The sequence below is a fragment of the Chiloscyllium plagiosum genome, unplaced genomic scaffold (assembly GCF_037043375.1).
Source record: "Chiloscyllium plagiosum isolate Xiang-an unplaced genomic scaffold, Cpla_swu_hap1 HiC_scaffold_39, whole genome shotgun sequence".
In the NCBI taxonomy this organism is placed as follows: domain Eukaryota; kingdom Metazoa; phylum Chordata; class Chondrichthyes; order Orectolobiformes; family Hemiscylliidae; genus Chiloscyllium; species Chiloscyllium plagiosum.
The window spans coordinates 143,486-161,359 of record NW_028270177.1 but is presented as its reverse complement, the minus strand read 5'-3'; the positions used below and the strand labels follow the sequence as shown (position 1 = coordinate 161,359).

Sequence of the window (17,874 nt, the reverse complement as noted above, 5' to 3'; positions counted from 1 at the left end):
TAACCAATGTCCTGTACAGCCACAGTATGACCTCCCAACTCAAATTCAGTGCTCTGACTAATAAAGGAAAGCATACCAAAAGCCGCCTTCACTATCCTATCTACCTGTGACTTTACTTTCAAGGAGCTATGAACCTGCACTCCAAGCGCTTTTTGTTCAGCAACACTCCCTAGGACCTTACCATTAAGTGTATAAATCCTACTCTGATTTGCTTTCCCAAAATGCAGCACCTCACATTTATCTAAATTAGAAATCTGTAGTATTTTTGGTTATTTTCTGAGCCAGCTTGTGTACCTCAGCTCTGAAGTCTATTTGAACTTCCACTGTATCTAGACTTTTGCCAACTAGAACTTTGTTCTACCCTTTTTGAAGTTGGAAGTGGATAACTTTATTTATTCACAAGACAGTCATTTACCATAGTTTTGTCTATTCATTTAATCTATCAATGTCTTTTTATCATTTTATGATTCTAGCTACCTTTATTATTAGAAAATTTGGATATTATCAACATTGAATAGCTGTGGCCCGAACACACTGGGACATACTGGTCACATCCTGCCAGTTTAAGCACCTGCTTATTGTCCCTATTCTGTTTCTGACTTCTGACCTCATCACATTGTGGCGTCACTAAGAATGCCTCTTTCATCTCTAACAACATCCCTGTTTCAGCTTTGTTATACCCTAGTGGCAAAGAGCTTTTACCTGCCAAAGGAAAAGAAGTCAGAGACTGCAACCAGGCATGAGGAAACAAACTAAAATGTTTTAAAAACATAAAAACAAACTAAGTAAAATAGATTCTGCTGAATAAGAAGGATACAAAGTAAGAGTAACATAAAAAGAAACGTGAAAAAAACATGCAAAGGGATATGCAAATCAACAACAAACAATGAGATTATAACAGGAAAGTAGTAATGGTTACAAGCAAAGTGGGATCTTTTATCAACTGGTAATGGTGATGCTAATTCCTAGAAAATGGCAGACATGCTAAATAATTACATTGTGTCAGTATTTATAGCACAGGATGTGAGAGATCTGCTTACTCCAGGGAAATTAATGTTGAGTTGGGGGATGGAGGCTTACCAAATCTAGAATAAGCTAATACTGACATTAAACAGTGATAAATCTCAGGGCCAAGTTGTTTTCATCTAAGACTTTTGACAGAAATAGGTGAGAATGTTACAGATGTGTGCTAACCATGAACTTCCAAAGTTTCCTCAATTCCGAAACCATTCTCAAAGACTGGACGAGTGCACATGTTGTGATCTCCATTGGGACTGATGTCTTTTGAGAAAAGATGAATTTTCCAAACAACCTAATGGAAGTAACCAAAGAAGAAAATTTCATGTTTTAAAAACTTCTGCTGTAACATTCAAATCAAAATCATCACAATTTTAAACCTAACTAACAGGCAAATGATATGTCAAACCAAAGAGGAAAGGTAAGTTTTGCATTAACTAATTCAAAATATGACTTACAAAATGCTTTAACTGTACACCATGCTAGTCACTATATGTAGCATTAAGCAGACGTTTCAAATACACTCCAAACTCTCCACACCCCACCATGAGAACTTTGTGTTCTCCAACTATTGTTCCACTCTGTCTACATTCTCCAGATTGGGGGGGGTTTAAACTAACTCGGCAGGGGCATGGGAACCCAGATTGTAGCTTCAGGGTGCAGGGCCTGGAGTGTAGGGAGGTGAGGAACATGGCATCAATTTCCAAGGAGGGTGCCTGTAAACAGGGAAGTGGCTTGAAGTGTGTATACTTCAATGCAAGAAGTATACGAAATAAGGTAGGTGAACTTGCAGCGTTGGTTGGTACCTGGGACTTCGATGTTGTGGCTATTACGGAGACATGGCTAGAACAGGGACAGGATTGGCTGTTGCAGGTTCCGGGATTTAAATGTTTTAGTAGGGTCAGAGGTGGGGGTAAAAGAGGGGGAGGTGTGGCATTGCTTGTCAAAGATAGTATTACAGCGGTGGAAAGGACAATGGATGAGGACTTGCCATCTGAGGTAGTTTGGGCTGAGGTTAGGAATAGGAAAGGTGAGGTCACCCTGTTAGGAGTCTTTTACAGGCCTCCTAATAGTCCTAGAATCATTGAAGAAAGGATTGGGAAGGTGATTCAGGAGATGAGTGACAGTAATAGGGTGGTTGTTATGGGGGACTTTAACTTTCCTGATATTGATTGGGAAAGCTATAGCTCAAGTTCGTTAGATGGGTCAGTGTTTGTTCAATGTGTGCAGGAGAGTTTCCTGACACAATATGTAGACAGGCCAACAAGAGGTGAGGCCATACTGGATTTGGTTCTGGGTAACGAACCAGGCCAGGTGTTAGAATTAGAGGTAGGTGAGCACTTTGGGGATAGTGACCATAATTCGGTGATTTTTACACTCGTGATGGAGAGGGATAAGTGTGTACTACAGGGCAAGAATTATAGCTGGGGTAAGGGAAATTATGATGCGGTGAGGCATGACTTAGGATGTGTGGCTTGGAAAAGTAGACTCCAAGGCAAGAGTGTAAATGATATGTGGAACTTGTTCAAGGGGCAACTATTGAGTGTCCTTGATAATTATGTACCTGTCAGGCAGGAAGGAAAGGGTCGTGCGAGGGAGCCGTGGTTTAATAAGGAATTGGAATCCCTTGTTAAATGGAAGAGGGCGGCCTATCTCAAGATGAGACGTGAAGGTTCAATTGGGGCGATTGAGAGTTATAGGGTAGCCAGGAAGGACCTGAAGAGAGAGCTAAAAGCAGCAAGGAGGGGACATGAAAGGTCCTTAGTCGATAGGATTAGGGATAACCCTAAGGCTTTCTATAGGTATGTTAGGAATAAAAGAATGACTAGGGTAGGAATAGGTCCAGTCAAGGATAGTAGGGGGAAGTTGCGTGTGGAGGCGGAAGAGATTGGGGAGACACTGAATGAATACTTTTCTTCAGTATTTACTCAGGAACAGGGCATTGTTGTCGATGAGAATACTGAGTCACAAATAAGTAGAATGGATGGCTTTGAGGTATGTAGAGAAGAGGTGTTGGAAATCCTGGAAAAGGTGAAAATAGATAAGTCCCCTGGGCCTGATGGCATTTATCCTAGGATTCTCTGGGAAGCAAGGGAGGAGATTGCAGAGCCATTGGCCTTGATTTTTATGTCCTCTTTGTCTACAGGAGTAGTGCCAGAAGACTGGAGGATAGCAAATGTGGTTCCCTTGTTCAAAAAGGGGAGTAGGGATAGCCCTAGTAACTATAGGCCGGTGAGTCTCACTTCTGTTGTGGGCAAAGTCTTAGAGAGAATTGTAAGGGATAGGATTTATGCACATCTGGATAGGAATAATGTGATCAAGGATAGTCAGCATGGTTTTGTGAAGGGCAAGTCGTGCCTCACAAACCTTATTGAATTCTTTGAAAAGGTGACGAAGGAGGTTGATGAGGGGAAAGCGGTAGATGTGGTATATATGGATTTTAGTAAGGCGTTTGATAAGGTTCCCCATGGTAGGCTACTGCAGAAAATACGGAGATATGGCATTGAGGGTGAGTTGGAGGTTTGGATTAGGAATTGGCTGGATGGAAGAAGACAGAGGGTAGTAGTTGATGGCAAAGTTTCTTCATGGAGTGCCGTCACTAGCGGTGTTCCGCAAGGATCTGTTTTGGGACCATTGCTGTTTGTCATTTTTATAAATGACCTGGAAGAGGGGTTAGAAGGTTGGGTGAGCAAGTTTGCGGATGATACGAAAGTCGGAGGAGTTGTTGACAGTGAGGAAGCATGTGGCAGGTTACAGCAGGATATAGAGAAGCTGCAGAGCTGGGCAGAAAGGTGGCAGATGGAATTCAATGTAGCTAAGTGCGAGGTGATTCACTTTGGGAAGAATAACAAAAAGATGGGGTACTGGGCTAATGGTCGGATACTTGGTAGTGTGGATGAGCAGAGGGATCTTGGTGTCCATGTACACAGATCTCTGAAAGTTGCCACCCAGGTAAATAGTGCGGTGAGGAAGGCATATGGCGTACTGGCTTTTATTGGTAGAGGAATTGAGTTCCGGAGTCCTGAGGTCATGATGCAGTTGTATAAGACTCTGGTACGGCCGCATCTGGAATATTGTGTGCAGTTTTGGTCGCCATACTATAGGAAGGATGTGGAGGCATTGGAACGGGTGCAGAGGAGGTTTACCAGGATGTTGCCTGGTATGGAAGGAAAATCGTATGAGGAAAGACTGAGGCACTTGGGGCTGTTTTCACTAGAGAAAAGAAGGTTTAGGGGTGACTTGATTGAGGTGTACAAGATGATTAGGGGGTTAGATAGGGTCGACAGTATGAACCTTTTCCCGCGTATTGAGTCGGGTATTACAAGGGGCATAGCTTTAAATTAAGGGGGGGTAGATATAGGACTGATGTTAGGGGTAGGTTCTTCACTCAGCGAGTCGTTAGTTCATGCAATGCCCTGCCAGTAACAGTGGTGGACTCTCCCTCTTTATGGGCATTTAAGAGGGCATTGGATAGGTATATGGAGGATAGTGGGTTAGTGTAGTTTAGGTGGGCTTGGATCGGCGCAACATCGAGGGCCCAAGGGCCTGTACTGCGCTGTATTCTTCTATGTTCTATTCTGTATCGCCAGTAAGATTTCAATGAATCCCCTCTGGCATTAGGACCTGACAATCCAGCATTTCAGAGATTCCAGTGAAGATGCTGTCACTTTAACAAGGTTATTTTGTCATGGATATTTTTGGAGAGGTCATAAAGGCAGAGGTACTGAGGGGAATGGAAAGAACCTAGTTTAACAATGGCAGGGGATAGAACAGTTCTCCCAGTTTAGGTTTCTTCTAGTTTGGTTTGGCTGTAGCAATAAAAAGCTGCTGCAATGCACAAATGTTCCAAGCTTCAGCAGAGATTCCTGACTGGGTTTTCTCTCTGAAATCTCTTTGGAAGTTATTCCCTCCTGCCTGTAAGAACCTGTGTTTGAATTTACCTTTTGCCAAGGGGTGTGTTTATGGAGTCTTACAGGATTAGAACAGCTCCTTAGTTAAATACTATGTCAGGTAGGTTAAGTTTTCTAATCGTTACGTTATTCTAAATTCTGTTTCCTTTTGTTTGTTTCAACTGTAGGGTTTAAATAAATTCTGTTTTGCTTAAAGCCAAGTGGTTTGCATCACACTTGGAATATCCACTTCACATCTGCCTTTAAAATACGGAAAGGTTAGGGTTTAGGCAACCTTCTTAAAATATTTTGAGGGGGTCTGGTCCAGTCCATAACACCTCTTTAAACTGTTTAGTTGGCTCTGGAAAAACTGTTTTCCTGCAGTTTTACTTCTGTATTTAATTTCCTACCAAACTGGCAAGTACTATTCCTGGGAGAGTTTCAGTTCTGTTTTGCCTGTTACTGAGCAGCAGCTTTCTTCTTGTTCTGTGAACTTTTCTGAAAGATGCAAGAAAATGCCACTCAGTATCTTAATTTTTTTATCTCAAGTTTTCATTTTGTTTGCTCTCCCTTATTAACACTCATCCCTGTGGAAACCGTAAACCATCCGGGCATCCCTGTGAACCGAGGTGATTACCAGGAATTCACCACACGCTCTTCAGAAGTTTGTTTTTCTGTGGATTAAAGGGATATTTTAAAGCTTAGCTGTGTGATAAAATTACACATTTAGAACACGTGAATTTGCAGTTTAAGAAAAGTGAGAGAAAGAAATGGGGGAATTATGGATCACTTGACCTGAATTTGGTTGGGAATTATTCAAACTTTTAATTAAGAGAAGCAACAGACTGCTCAGCAAACTTTGAGAAAAAGCCAGCTGATAGATCAGAGCTGATGGACATGAATGATGGGTTTTTTTTGAAGTGGTGATTTAAGTATTGGGCAGACAGTTGACAAAGTTCTTCATAATGAGCCAGATAAACTTTTATGGAATTGAAGGCAATTTATTAATGTGTTTAGGAGATGAGCTGAAAACTGGGTAACAGAGTAAGATTTTTTTAATTGGTAGAAAATAACTAATGAAGACAGAAAGTATCCACTTTGGGGCCTCAACAATCTTTTTTATTTGTACTATTTAAGTGACAAAATAAACAAAATGGAGACATTACTATTACAAAGATAGGAGAAAGTGAGGACTGCAGATGCTGGAGATCAGAGCTGAAAATGTGTTGCTGGAAAAGCACAGCAGATCAGGCAGCATCCAAGGAGCAGGAGAATCGACGTTTCGGGCATGAGCCCTTCTTCAGGAATGAGGAAAGTGTGCCAAGCAGGCTAAGATAAAAGATAGGGAGGAGGGGCTTGGGGGAGGGGCTTTGGAAATGTGATAGGTGGAAGAAGGTTAAGGTGAGGGTGGGGGCGGAGAGGTCAGGAAGAAGATTGCAGGTTAGGAAGGTGGTGCTGAGTTCGAGGGTTGGGACTGAGACAAGGTGGGGGGAGGGGAAATGAGGAAACTGGAGAAATTTGAGTTCATCAGTTGTGGTTGGAGGGTTCCAAGGCGGAAGATGAGGCGCTCTTCCTCCAGCCGTCGTGTTGCTATGGTCTGGCGATGGAGGAGTCCAAGGACCTGCATGTCCTTGGTGGAGTGGGAAGGGGAATTGAAGTGTTGAGCCACGGGGTGGTTGGGTTGGTTGGTCCGGGTGTTCCAGAGGTGTTCTCTGAAACGTTCTGCGAATAGGCGGCCTGTCTCCCCAATATAGAGGAGGCCACATTGGGTGCAGCGGATGCAGTAAATGATGTGTGTGGAGGTACAGGTGAATTTGTGGCAGATATGGAAGGATCCCTTGGGGCCTTGGAGGAAAGTAAGGGGGGAGGTGTGGGCGCAAGTTTTGCATTTCTTGCGGTTGCAGGGGAAGGTGCCGGGAGTGGAGGTTGGGTTGGTGGGGGGTGTGGACCTGACAAGGGAGTCATGGAGGGAGTGGTCTTTTCGGAACGCTGATAGGGGAGGGGAGGGAAATATATCCCTGGTGGTGGGGTCCGTTTGGAGGTGGCGGAAATGACGACGGATGATATGATGTATCTGGAGGTTGGTGGGGTGGTAGGTGAGGACCAGTGGAGTTCTGTCCTGGTGGCGATTGGAGGGGCGGGGCTCAAGGGCGGAGGAACGGGAACTGGAGGAGATGCAGTGGAGAGCATCGTCGATCACGTCTGGGGGTAAATTGCGGTCTTTGAAGAAGTAGGCCATCTGGGTTGTACGGTTTTGAAACTGGTCCTCCTGGGAGCAGATGCGGCGGAGATGAAGGCGACCGAATCAACACGGACATTTACTATAAACCGACCAACTCTCACTGCTACCTAGACTACACCTCCTCCCACCCTGCCCCCTGTAAAAATGCCATCCCATATTCCCAATTCCTTCGTCTCCGCCGCAGGATGTTGTGGCCATTTCGGAGACATGGACATTGGGTGAGGAATGGATGTTGCAGGTTCCAGGGTTTAGATCTTTCATGAAGAACATTAGCGGTGAAAGAGGGGGAGGCATGGCCTTGTCAGTCAAGGACAGTATAACGGTGGCTGAGAGAACTTTGGATGAGGACTCGTCTACTGAGGTAGTGGGCTGAGGTTAGAAACAGGAGAGGAGAGGTCACACTGCTTGGAGTTTTTTATAGGCCTCCGCAGAGTTCCAGGGAGGTGGAAGAGAGGATTAGCAAAATTATTCTGGGTAGGAGTGAAAGGAACAGGATGGTCATTATGGGGGACTTTAACTTCCCCAACATTGACTGGAAATGCTATAACTCTAGAACGTTGGATGGATCAGTTTTTGTCCAATGTGTATAGGAGGGTTTTCTGACACAATATGTCAAAGGGCCAACAAGAGGGGAGGCCTCACTGGATCTGGTGCTGGGTAATGAACCAGGCCAGGTGTTTGATTTAGTTGTCGGTGAACACTTTGGAGAGAGTGACCATAATTCAGTTACGTTTAGTTTAGTGAAGAAAAGGGATAGGTACATGCCACAGGTCAAGAGTTATCAATGGGGCAAGGGCAATTATAATGCGATTAGGCAAGATTTAGGAAGCATAAAATGGGGTAGCAAAATGCAGGGGATGCAGACAATGTCTCCAAAATGGCCACAACATCAAAGTCCCAGGTATCTATCCATGCTGCAAGCTCACCTACCTTATTTTCGGATACTTCTGGCATTGAAGTAGACCCACTTCAAACCAGTTTGCTGTCTGCCAGCACATTCCTGTGACCTTGAAATCCTGTCCCTGTCCTTCCTACTCTCATCCTCCTGTACACTACAACTACACCTCAGGTTTCCATCCCCCTGCTGAGCTAGTTTAAACCCACCCAAATAGCAACAGCAAATTTCCCACCCAGGATATTAGTACCCCTCTGGTTCAAGTGAAGACCGTCCTGTTTGTACAAGTCCCACCTTCCCCAGAATGAGTCCCAATTATCCAAGAACCTGAAACCCTCCTTCCTGCACCATCCCTGCAGCCACATGTTCAGCTCATATCTCTCCCTGTTCCTTGCCTCGCTATCACGTGGCACGGGTAACAAACCAGAGATAACAACTCTGTTTGTTCTGGCTCTCAGCTTCCACCCTAGCTCTCTGAAATCATGTCTTACAACCCTATCCCTCTTTTACCTATGTCGCTGGTACCTACATGGACCACGACTTGAGGCTGGTCACCCTCTCCCTTCAGGACCCCAAAGATACGATCCGAGACATCATGGATCCTGGCACCTGGGAGATGACACTACAACTGCGAAACTCATTCGTTCCCAACAAACCTTCTATCTGAGCCTCTAACTATTGAGTCCCCAATGACTAACACTCTCCTCCTTTCCCTCCTTCCATTCTGTGAAACAGGGACAGGCTCTGTGCCAGAGACCTGGGCCCCACTGCATATTCCTGGTAAGTCGTCCCCCTCAACAGTATCCAAAACAGTATACATATTTTTCAGTGGAATGACCACGGGGGATCCCTCCACTGACTGACTGTTTTTCCCCCCCTTCGAACAGTCACCCAGCTTTCTTCGTGCCTAGGAGTAACTACTTCCCTGTAAGTAGTTACTATCACAGCATCTGCCTCCCGAATGATCCGAAGTTCATCCAGCTCCCACTCCAGTTCCCTAACGGTCTTGGAGGAGCGAGAGTTGGGTGCACTTCTTGCAGATGTACTTGGATGGGGCACTAATGGCCTCCCTCACCTCAAACATCCTGCAGGAGGAACATTGCTCTCCTTGCACTGCCATCCCTTATAGTCCCCTTATCACAAAGTAAAAAAGAGACGCTTAGCTGATGTGTCCCTCGTCATAGAGATGTACAGCATGGAACCTGATCCTTCGGTCCAACCCGTCCATGCCGACCAGATATCCCAACCCAACCAAGTCCCACCTGCCACACCTGGCCCATATCCCTCCAAACCCTTCCTATTCATATACCCATCCAGATGCTTCTTAAATGTTGCAATTGTACCAGCCTCCACCACTTCCTCTGGCAGCTCATTCCACACATGTACCACCCTCTGCGTGAAAAAGTTGCCCCTTAGGTCTCTTTTATATCTTTCCCTTCTCACCCTAAACCTATGCCTTGTAGTTCTGGACTCCCCGATCCCAGGGAAAAGACTTTGCATATTTACCCTATCCATGCCTCTCATAATTTTGTAAACCTCTATAAGGTCACCCCTCAGCCTCCGATGCTTCAGAGAAAACAGCCCCAGCCTGTTCAGCCTCTCCCTGAAGCTCAAATCCTCCAACTCTGGCATCATCCTTGTAAATCTTTTCTGAACCCTTTCAAGTTTAGCAACATCTTTCCAATAGGAAGGAGACCTAAATTGCATGCAATATTCCAACAGTGGCCTAACCAATGTTCTGTACAGCCACAGCGTGACCTCTCAACTTCTTTACTCAATACTCTGACCAATAAAGGAAAGCATACCAAACGCCACCTTCACTATCCTATCTACCTGCGACTCAACTTTCAAGGAGCTATAAACTTGCACTGAACAAGGTCTCTTTGTTCAGCCACACTCCCTAGGACCTTACCATTAAATGTATAAGTCCTGCTAAGATTTGCTTTCCCAAAATGCAGCACCTCACATTTATCTGAATTAAACTCTTTAAGGTTAGAGGATTTGGTTGGGTGGGAGCTCTAGAATGGTCGTGTCTCAGGTTGAGAAAACATTGACTTATATATCTGGACAGAAATAAAAATGAAAAGTCCTTCCTTTCCCAGAAACCTCCTGCTCTCTGACTTCAAATTTAAAAGCTCAAATCAGTGACTCACCGCTCTCAACAGGCCCCTGGTCCAAGCTCCCACCCTTCGAGTTACTGCTGCCACTGAGGAAGTCTGTATGGTTCTTGGTTCGACAACTCAAAGTTTCATGGGAGATTATACAAATTAAAGTTGTCTTTCCTAGATTTTAGAAGATTAGATAGAGGTTTTCAGCAAAGTTTTTAATATATTTTGAGGAGTTTCTATGGTAAGTAGAGAGAAACTGTTTCACCTGATTGGAGGATCTAGAAGTAGGATAGTGGCCTAAAAGTTAGAATCAGTTCTTTTGAAGAGTAATGTAAGGAAATATTTCCATGCACTCAAGGTGGTAAAAGATTGGAATTCTTTATGAGAAATGGCAATTGCTGGAAGCCCTCCTTTTGGATGGGATGTTAAACCATCTGCCTGAAATAGAATTCACAGCATTATTATGACACAAAAACTGATAATTTTCATGTTACTGTTTGTGGGATCATGCTGTGTACAATTTGGTTCATGTATTTCCAACATTACAACAGTGGCTGCTATTTATAACAATTCATTTTGACAACAAGTGCTTGTGTAAAGCACTACAGAAATACAAGCTTTTTCCTTATTATTCTATCATCTGTCAAGAGATTCTTGATCTATGTGTCCTTTTTCCTGTCTTTGTTTTGTTCAATGTGGATGGGTTCGCATCTTCCAGTTGAAATTAAGGTTTTTTCAGGTTGTAAGTTTTCTTGCTGAGCTGGTAGGTTTGTTCTCAGATGTTTTGTCACTATACTAGGTAACATCATGAATGAGCCTCCGGTGAAGCGCTGGTCTTCTGTCCCACTTTCTATTTGTGTGTCTCTATGTATCCGGTGGGTGATATTATTTCCGTTTCTTTTTCTCAGTGGTTGGTAAATGGGGTTGAAATCAATATGTTTATTGATGGAGTTCCGGTTTGAATATGTGTCTCTGTTTACTCTGTCCCAGTCAAAGTGGTGTCATTCTTCATCTGTATGTAAGGATACTAGTGATAGCTGGTTGTGGCTAGTTGGTGTTCATGTGTCCTGGTGGCTAGTTTCCTGTCTGTTTGTCCAATGTAGTGCTTGTTGCAGTCCTTGCAGGGTATATTTTGTAAATGACATTTGTTTTGTTGGTCGTTGGTACAGGGTCCTTTTAGGTTTATCAGTAGCTGTTTGTGTGTTGATGGGTTTCCGGATTACCATGATGCTAAGTGGTCGGAGTGGTCTAGTCGTCATCTCCGAGCTGTCTTTGTATGGTTATGTGGCTAGAATCTCTGCGCTTGTGTCTATTTGTTTGGATTTGTTGTTTAAGAATCGGCGAACTGTGTTTATTGAGTACCCATTGTTCTTGAATATGCTGTATAAATATCTTTTTCTGCTGTTTGTAGTTCCTGGGTGCTGTAGTGTGTTGTGGCCTAATTGCATAATGTCCTTATGCAACTCAGTTTGTGGGTGTTGGCCTGATTGCTCCTACAGTTAAGTATCTGGTCTGTGTGTGTTGCTTTCCTGTAGATGTTGGTCTGCAGTTCTCCATTGACTGTTTGTTTGTTCCACTGTGACGTCTAGGAAGGGGAATCTGTTGTTGTTCTCTTTCTCTTTGGTAAAATTTATGCCAGTGAGGATGTTGTTAATGACGTTTCCTCTAATTTGTTCTGTTTTGTGATGTCAAAGGTGTCATTCACATAGCGGGACCAAAATTTGAGTTGGATTGTGCGAAGGGCTGTTCGTTCGAGTCTCTGCATTACTGCTTCTGCTCAGGATCCTGGTATTGGTGATCCCATGTGTGTCCCATTGATTTTGTTTGTAGGTCTTGCCATTGAAAGTGAAGTGGGTAGTGAGGCACAGGTCTTACTAGCCAATCAAAGCTTTTAATTGGAAGTGCATATTTATCCTTTTTCTTTACACATGCTTTAGAAATGATTTATTTTTTGCGAACTGGGTCACATTCACTAAGCTGGCATTTGCTCATTTTTGCTGAGAAGGTGGAAGTGAGCCACATTCTTGAACTAGTGACTCCCATTTCTATTTGTAATTTTGGGACAACTTCAGTGGTCTGAATAGGCCATTAAAAAAAACATCTTTAGTGGTGTGGGTTGGTGTCCCAAGAAAGGGCCACAGGTTTATGTCAAGATGACAACTGTGTTGTCACTTTTACTAATGCAGTATTTTTTTAAAAATGTGTTAAATTTTCCGAATTTCAATTCTGAAGTGTCAGTAGGAGAATGTAGGGGCCTATGTGGTTGGTCTGATTAGTAAGTTTGCAGATGACACAAAGATTGGTGGAATTGCTAACAGTGAAAGGATACAACAGGATATAGATTGGCAACTTGGGCACAGAAATGGCAGATCCCATAGTTCCCTAAAAATGGCACACCGGTAGCCAAGGTGATTTAAGAAGGCATAAGGCATGCTTGACTTCATTGGCTGGGGCATGGTGTACAAGAGTGGGAAATCATGTTATAGTTATATAAAACCCTTGTTAGGCTGCATTTGGAATATTATGTGCAGTTTTGTTCGCCACACTACTAGAAGGACATGGAACTTTGGAGAGAGTGCAGGGAAGGTTCACCAGGATGTTGCCTGGCTTCGAGAGCATTAGCTAGGAGGAAAGGCTAAAAAGACTAGGATTGTGTTCACCGGAAAGACAGTGGCTGAGAGAAGACTTGATAGAGCTCTACAAAACAATGAGAGGCATAGATAGGGTGGATAGTCAGAGGCTTTTCCCCAGGATTGAAGTTTCAATTACAAGGGGGCAAAAATTCAAGGTGAGGGGGAGGAAGTTTAAGGGAGATGTGAGTGGGAAGTTTTTCACAGTGTTAGGAGCCTGGAACACACTGGCAGAAGCAATGGTGGAAGCAGGTACATTGGCGACATTTGATAGACATTTGGATGGTTACATGAATAGGGATGGAATAGAGGGATACGGTCTGAATAAGGGCAGACGGTTTGTTTTGTTTTAGTTTTGTTAGGGCATGTTGATCAGTACAGGCTTGGGGAGCCTGTTCATGTGCTGTACTTTGTTCTTTATTCTATATCAAGATTGATTGGTTCTGGTCTAATAACAAAACCCTTACCATCCATTAACCAGTCTGATTATGAGATTGTGTTTGCAGCTTTTTCTGTGCCTATCTGTTATAATTTGCCATGATCTGGCCTGTTGGCTTCCTTTTTAATAATTTACTGCAGAAGTTTTGTAAATTCTGAACTAGCTTTGTCTCTGTTACATTTCACTCTTTAGATGTTAAATTGAAATATGAACTAAAACAAATCAGATGTTCAGTCAGATATCTATTTTTGTGTCTTTTTAATAATAATCCTGAGATACCTTTTTGAGAATTGCAATTATTTTGTTTTTAACATTTGCTTTTGTAGCTTTCACACCAGAACAATTAGCCCCTGGAACTATCCACTTCCACAAGGAATCAAACATGCTTTTGGTGCGTTGCAAGGTAAAACTATATTTCTTGACTAACAAGGAAGTCAAAGGTGATCAGAGGTAGATGGAGATTTTGAGTGAAGGCCACAATCAGATCAGCTTTAATATTATTAAATGATAGTACAGAACTATAACCATCTTCCTTTGTGCTATATAAGACTCCAACCGGTGACAATAGACAATAGGTGCAGGAGTAGGCCGTTCGGCCCTTCGAGCCAGCACCACCATTCATTATGATCATGTCTGATCATCCGCGATCAGTATCCTTTTCCTGCCTTATTCCCATAACCCTTGATTCCACTGTCTCTAAGAGCTCTATCCATCTCTTTCTTGAAAGTATCCAGGGACTTGGCCTCTACTGCCTTCTAGGGCAGAGCATTCCACATATCCACCACTCTCTGGGTGAAGAAGTTTCTCCTCAATTCTGTTCTAAATGGCCTACCCCTTATTTTTAAACTGCATCCTCTGGTTCTGAACTCACCCATCTGCGGAAACATGCTTCGTGCCACCAGGGTCCTGTACAGCTGCAGAAGGACCTTTTTGCTCCTATACTCAATTCCTCTTGTTATGAAGGCCGGCATGCCATTAGCTTTCTTCACTGCCTGCTGTACCTGCATGCTTGCTTTCATTGACTGATGGACAAGAACACCTATATCTCATCGTACTTCCCCTTTACCTAACCTGACTCCATTTAGATAGTAATCTGCCTTGCTGTTCTTGCCACGAAAGTGGATAACCACACATTTATCCACATTAAACTGCGTCTGCCATGCATCCGTCCACTCACCTAGCCTGTCCAAGTCACCCTGTATTCTCATAACATCCTCCTCACATTTCATCCTGCCACCCAGCTTTATGTCATCAGCAAATTTGCTAATATTAGTTTTAATACCTTCATCTATATCATTAATGTACATTGTAAACAGCTGCGGTCCCAGCACCGAACTTTGTGGTACCCCACTGGTCACCACCTGCCATTCTGAAAGGGATCTGTTTATCACTACTCTTTGTTTCCTGTCAGTCAGCCAATTTTCAATCCAAGTCAGTATTTTGTCCCCAGTACCACGTGCTGCTCACTAACCTCCTATGTGGGTCTTCATCAAAGGCTTCCTGAAAGTCCAGGTACACGACTTGTACTGGCTGTCCTTTGTTCACCTTCATAGTTACATCCTCAAAAAATTCCAGAAGATTAGTCAAACACGATTTCCCCTTTGTAAATCCATGCTGATTCTGACCTATCCTGTTACTGCTATCCAGATGTGTCGTAATTTCATCTTTTATAATTGACTCCAGCACTTTTCCCACCACTGACGTCATGCTAACCGGTCTATAATTCTGTTTTCTCTTTCCTTCCCTTCTTGAAATGTGGGACAACATTAGCCATCCTCCAATCTGCAGGAACTGATCCTGAATCTATAGAACATTGGAAAATGATTACCAACACATCCATGATTTATAGAGCCACCTCCTTCAGTACCCTGGGATGCAGACCATCAGGTCCCGGGGACTTATTACCCTTTAGACCTAACAGTCTCTCCAACACCATTTCCTACCTAATATAAATTCCCTTCAGTTCATCCATTACCCATGGCCCTTCAGCCACTACCACACCTGGGAGATTGCTTGTGTCTTCCTTAGTGAAGACAGATCCAAAGTACCTATTCAACTCTTCTGCCATTTCCTTGCTCCCCATAATAAATGCACACGTTTCTGTCTTCAAGGGCCCAATTTTAGTCTTAACAATTTTTTTTCTTTTGGCCGGTTTGCCTTTGTACCACATTTTGTTTTCTCCAAATAATGCCTTTTTAGTTATCCTCTGTTACTCTCTAAAGGTTTCCCAGTCCTCTGACTTCCCACTCATCTTCGGTATGATATACTTCTCTTTTATCTTTATACAGTCCTTAACTTCCCTCATCAGCCATGGCTCCCCTGCCTCCCTTTAGGATCTTTCTTCCTCTTTGGAATGAACTGATCCTGCACCTTCTGCGTTATATCCAGACCTGCCATTGTTGTTCCACTGCCATCCCTGCTAGGGTATTGAACCATTGAACTTTGGCCAGCTCCTCCCTCATAGCTCCATAGTTCTTTGTTCAACTGCAATACTGACACTTCCGATTCTCCCTTCTCCGTCTCAAATCGCAGATTAAAACTTATTATGGTCACTACCTCCTAATGGCTCCTTTACTTCGAGGTCCCTGATCAAATCCGGTTCATTGCACAACACCAGATCCAGAATCCTTCTCCCTAGTAGGCTCCAGTACAAGCTGTTCTAAGAATCCATCTCAGAGGCACTCCACAAACACACTTTCTTGGGGTCCAGTACCATCCTGATTCTCCCAGTCTACCTGTATGTTGAAATCCCCCATAACAACTGTAGTAATACCTTTGCGACAGGCCAATTTCAGCTCCTTATTCAACTTACACACTACGTCCAGACTACTGTTTGGGGGTCTGTATATAACTCCCATTAGGGTCTTTCTACCCTTAGAATTTCTCAGCTCTATCTATACTGACTGTACATCTCCTGATTCTATGTCCCCCCCCCTCAAGGGACTGAATATCATTCCTCACCAATAGGGCCACTCCACCTCCTCTGCCTGTCAGTCTGCCCTTTCCGTAGCATGTATAGCCTTGAATATTCATTTCCCAGGCCTAATCCACTTGATGCCACGTCTCAGTTATCCCCACAATATTGTACCTGCTGATTTCCAACTGAGGCTCAAGCTCATCCAGCTTATATGAATGCACGAAGCATAAGATATATGATATTTTAAATTTATTACTCCCCTCACCCTTCCAATCAATACCTATTTCACTTGACCATCCTGTATGATTCCTTCTTGAGTTTTCTGCTTCATTGATTCTATTGCCTTTCTTAACTTCTCTTATTCTCACTTGCCCTTTAACTTCCTTCTTAAATTCCAGTTTGTGTCCCCTCCACCTGCTTAATTTAAACACCTCTGTGATGCAGTGGCAAACCTGTCTGCCAGAATGCTGGTCCCCCACCTATTAAGGTACAACCCGTCCCTCTTGTATAATTTATCCTTACCGTAAAACATACCCCAGTGATCCAAGAATTTATATCCTTGCTTGCGGTGGACAGTTTGCTCCCTGATATCCATTGATTTCAGTTTTGCTGTGCCTCCTTGATGCCACGTTCAGTCAAATGCAGCCTTGATGCTGAGGGTTATCACTCTCATTCAACTCATTTGTCCATGTCTGAACCAAATAATGAGGTCAGGAGCTGAGAGGCCCTGGTGGAACCCAGACTGGGCATCGCTGAGCAGGTGCTGCTCGATAGCATTGTTGATGGCACCTTTCATCACTTCACTGATAATCAGGAGTAGACTGATGGGCAGTAAATGGCTGGGTTGGATTTGTCTATTTTATTGTGTACAGGGCATACCTGGGCAATTTTCCTCATTATTTGCCAGATTCCAATTTTGCAACTGTCCAGGGACAACGTGGCTATGAGACCAGCAAGTTCTGGAGACACGTTTTCAGTATGATTGCTGGAATGTTGTCAGAGCCCATAGCCTTTGCAGTATCCAGGACTCCAACTGTTTCCTGATATCACATGGAGTGGATTAAATTGGTTGAAGACTGTATCTGTGATGCTGGGGACCACTGAAGGAAGCTGAAATGGATCATGCATTTGGCACTTCCGGCTGAAGATAGCCGCAAATGCTTCAGCCTTATCTTTTGCACTGATGTGCTGGGCTTTTCATCATTGAGGAAGGGGATATTTGTATAGTCACCCTCTCCAGTGATTGGTGTTCAGCTTCAGAGCAGAATGTTTAGAAGGATGGGAGTAAAAAGATAAAAATTTGTAAACTTCAGAATGGCAGGAGATAGGAAGTGGTTCAAAGTTTGTGAGAAGATTTGTAGCTCGGGTGCTCGTTGCTGTGGTTCTGTTCGCCGAGCTGGAAATTCTTGTTGCAAACGTTTCATCCCCTGTCTAGGTGACATCCTCAGTGCTTGGGAGTCTCCTGTGAAGCGCTTCTGTGGTGTTTCCTCCGGCATTTATAGTAGCCTGTCCCTGCCGCTTCCGGTTGTCAGTTTCAGCTGTCCGCTGTAGTGGCCGGTATATTGGGTCCAGGTCGATGTGTTTGTTGATGGAGTTTGTGGATGAGTGATCAACAAACACATCGACCTGGACCCAATATACCGGCCACTACAGCGGACAGCTGAAACTGACAACCGGAAGTGGCAGGGACAGGCCACTATAAATGCCGGAGGAAACACCACAGAAGCGCTTCACAG

At 43.8% G+C, this 17,874-nt stretch overlaps 1 protein-coding gene across 1 annotated transcript in view; it reads left to right on the top strand.

Moving 5' to 3' along the window:
* mtfmt (mitochondrial methionyl-tRNA formyltransferase) overlaps window positions 1-17,874 on the top strand; it is a 56,477-nt gene that overhangs the window by 37,952 nt on the left and 651 nt on the right. Inside the window, 1 exon segment of the mRNA XM_043674566.2 lies at window positions 13,548-13,624. Coding sequence (XP_043530501.2) covers window positions 13,548-13,624 — 77 coding nt within the window.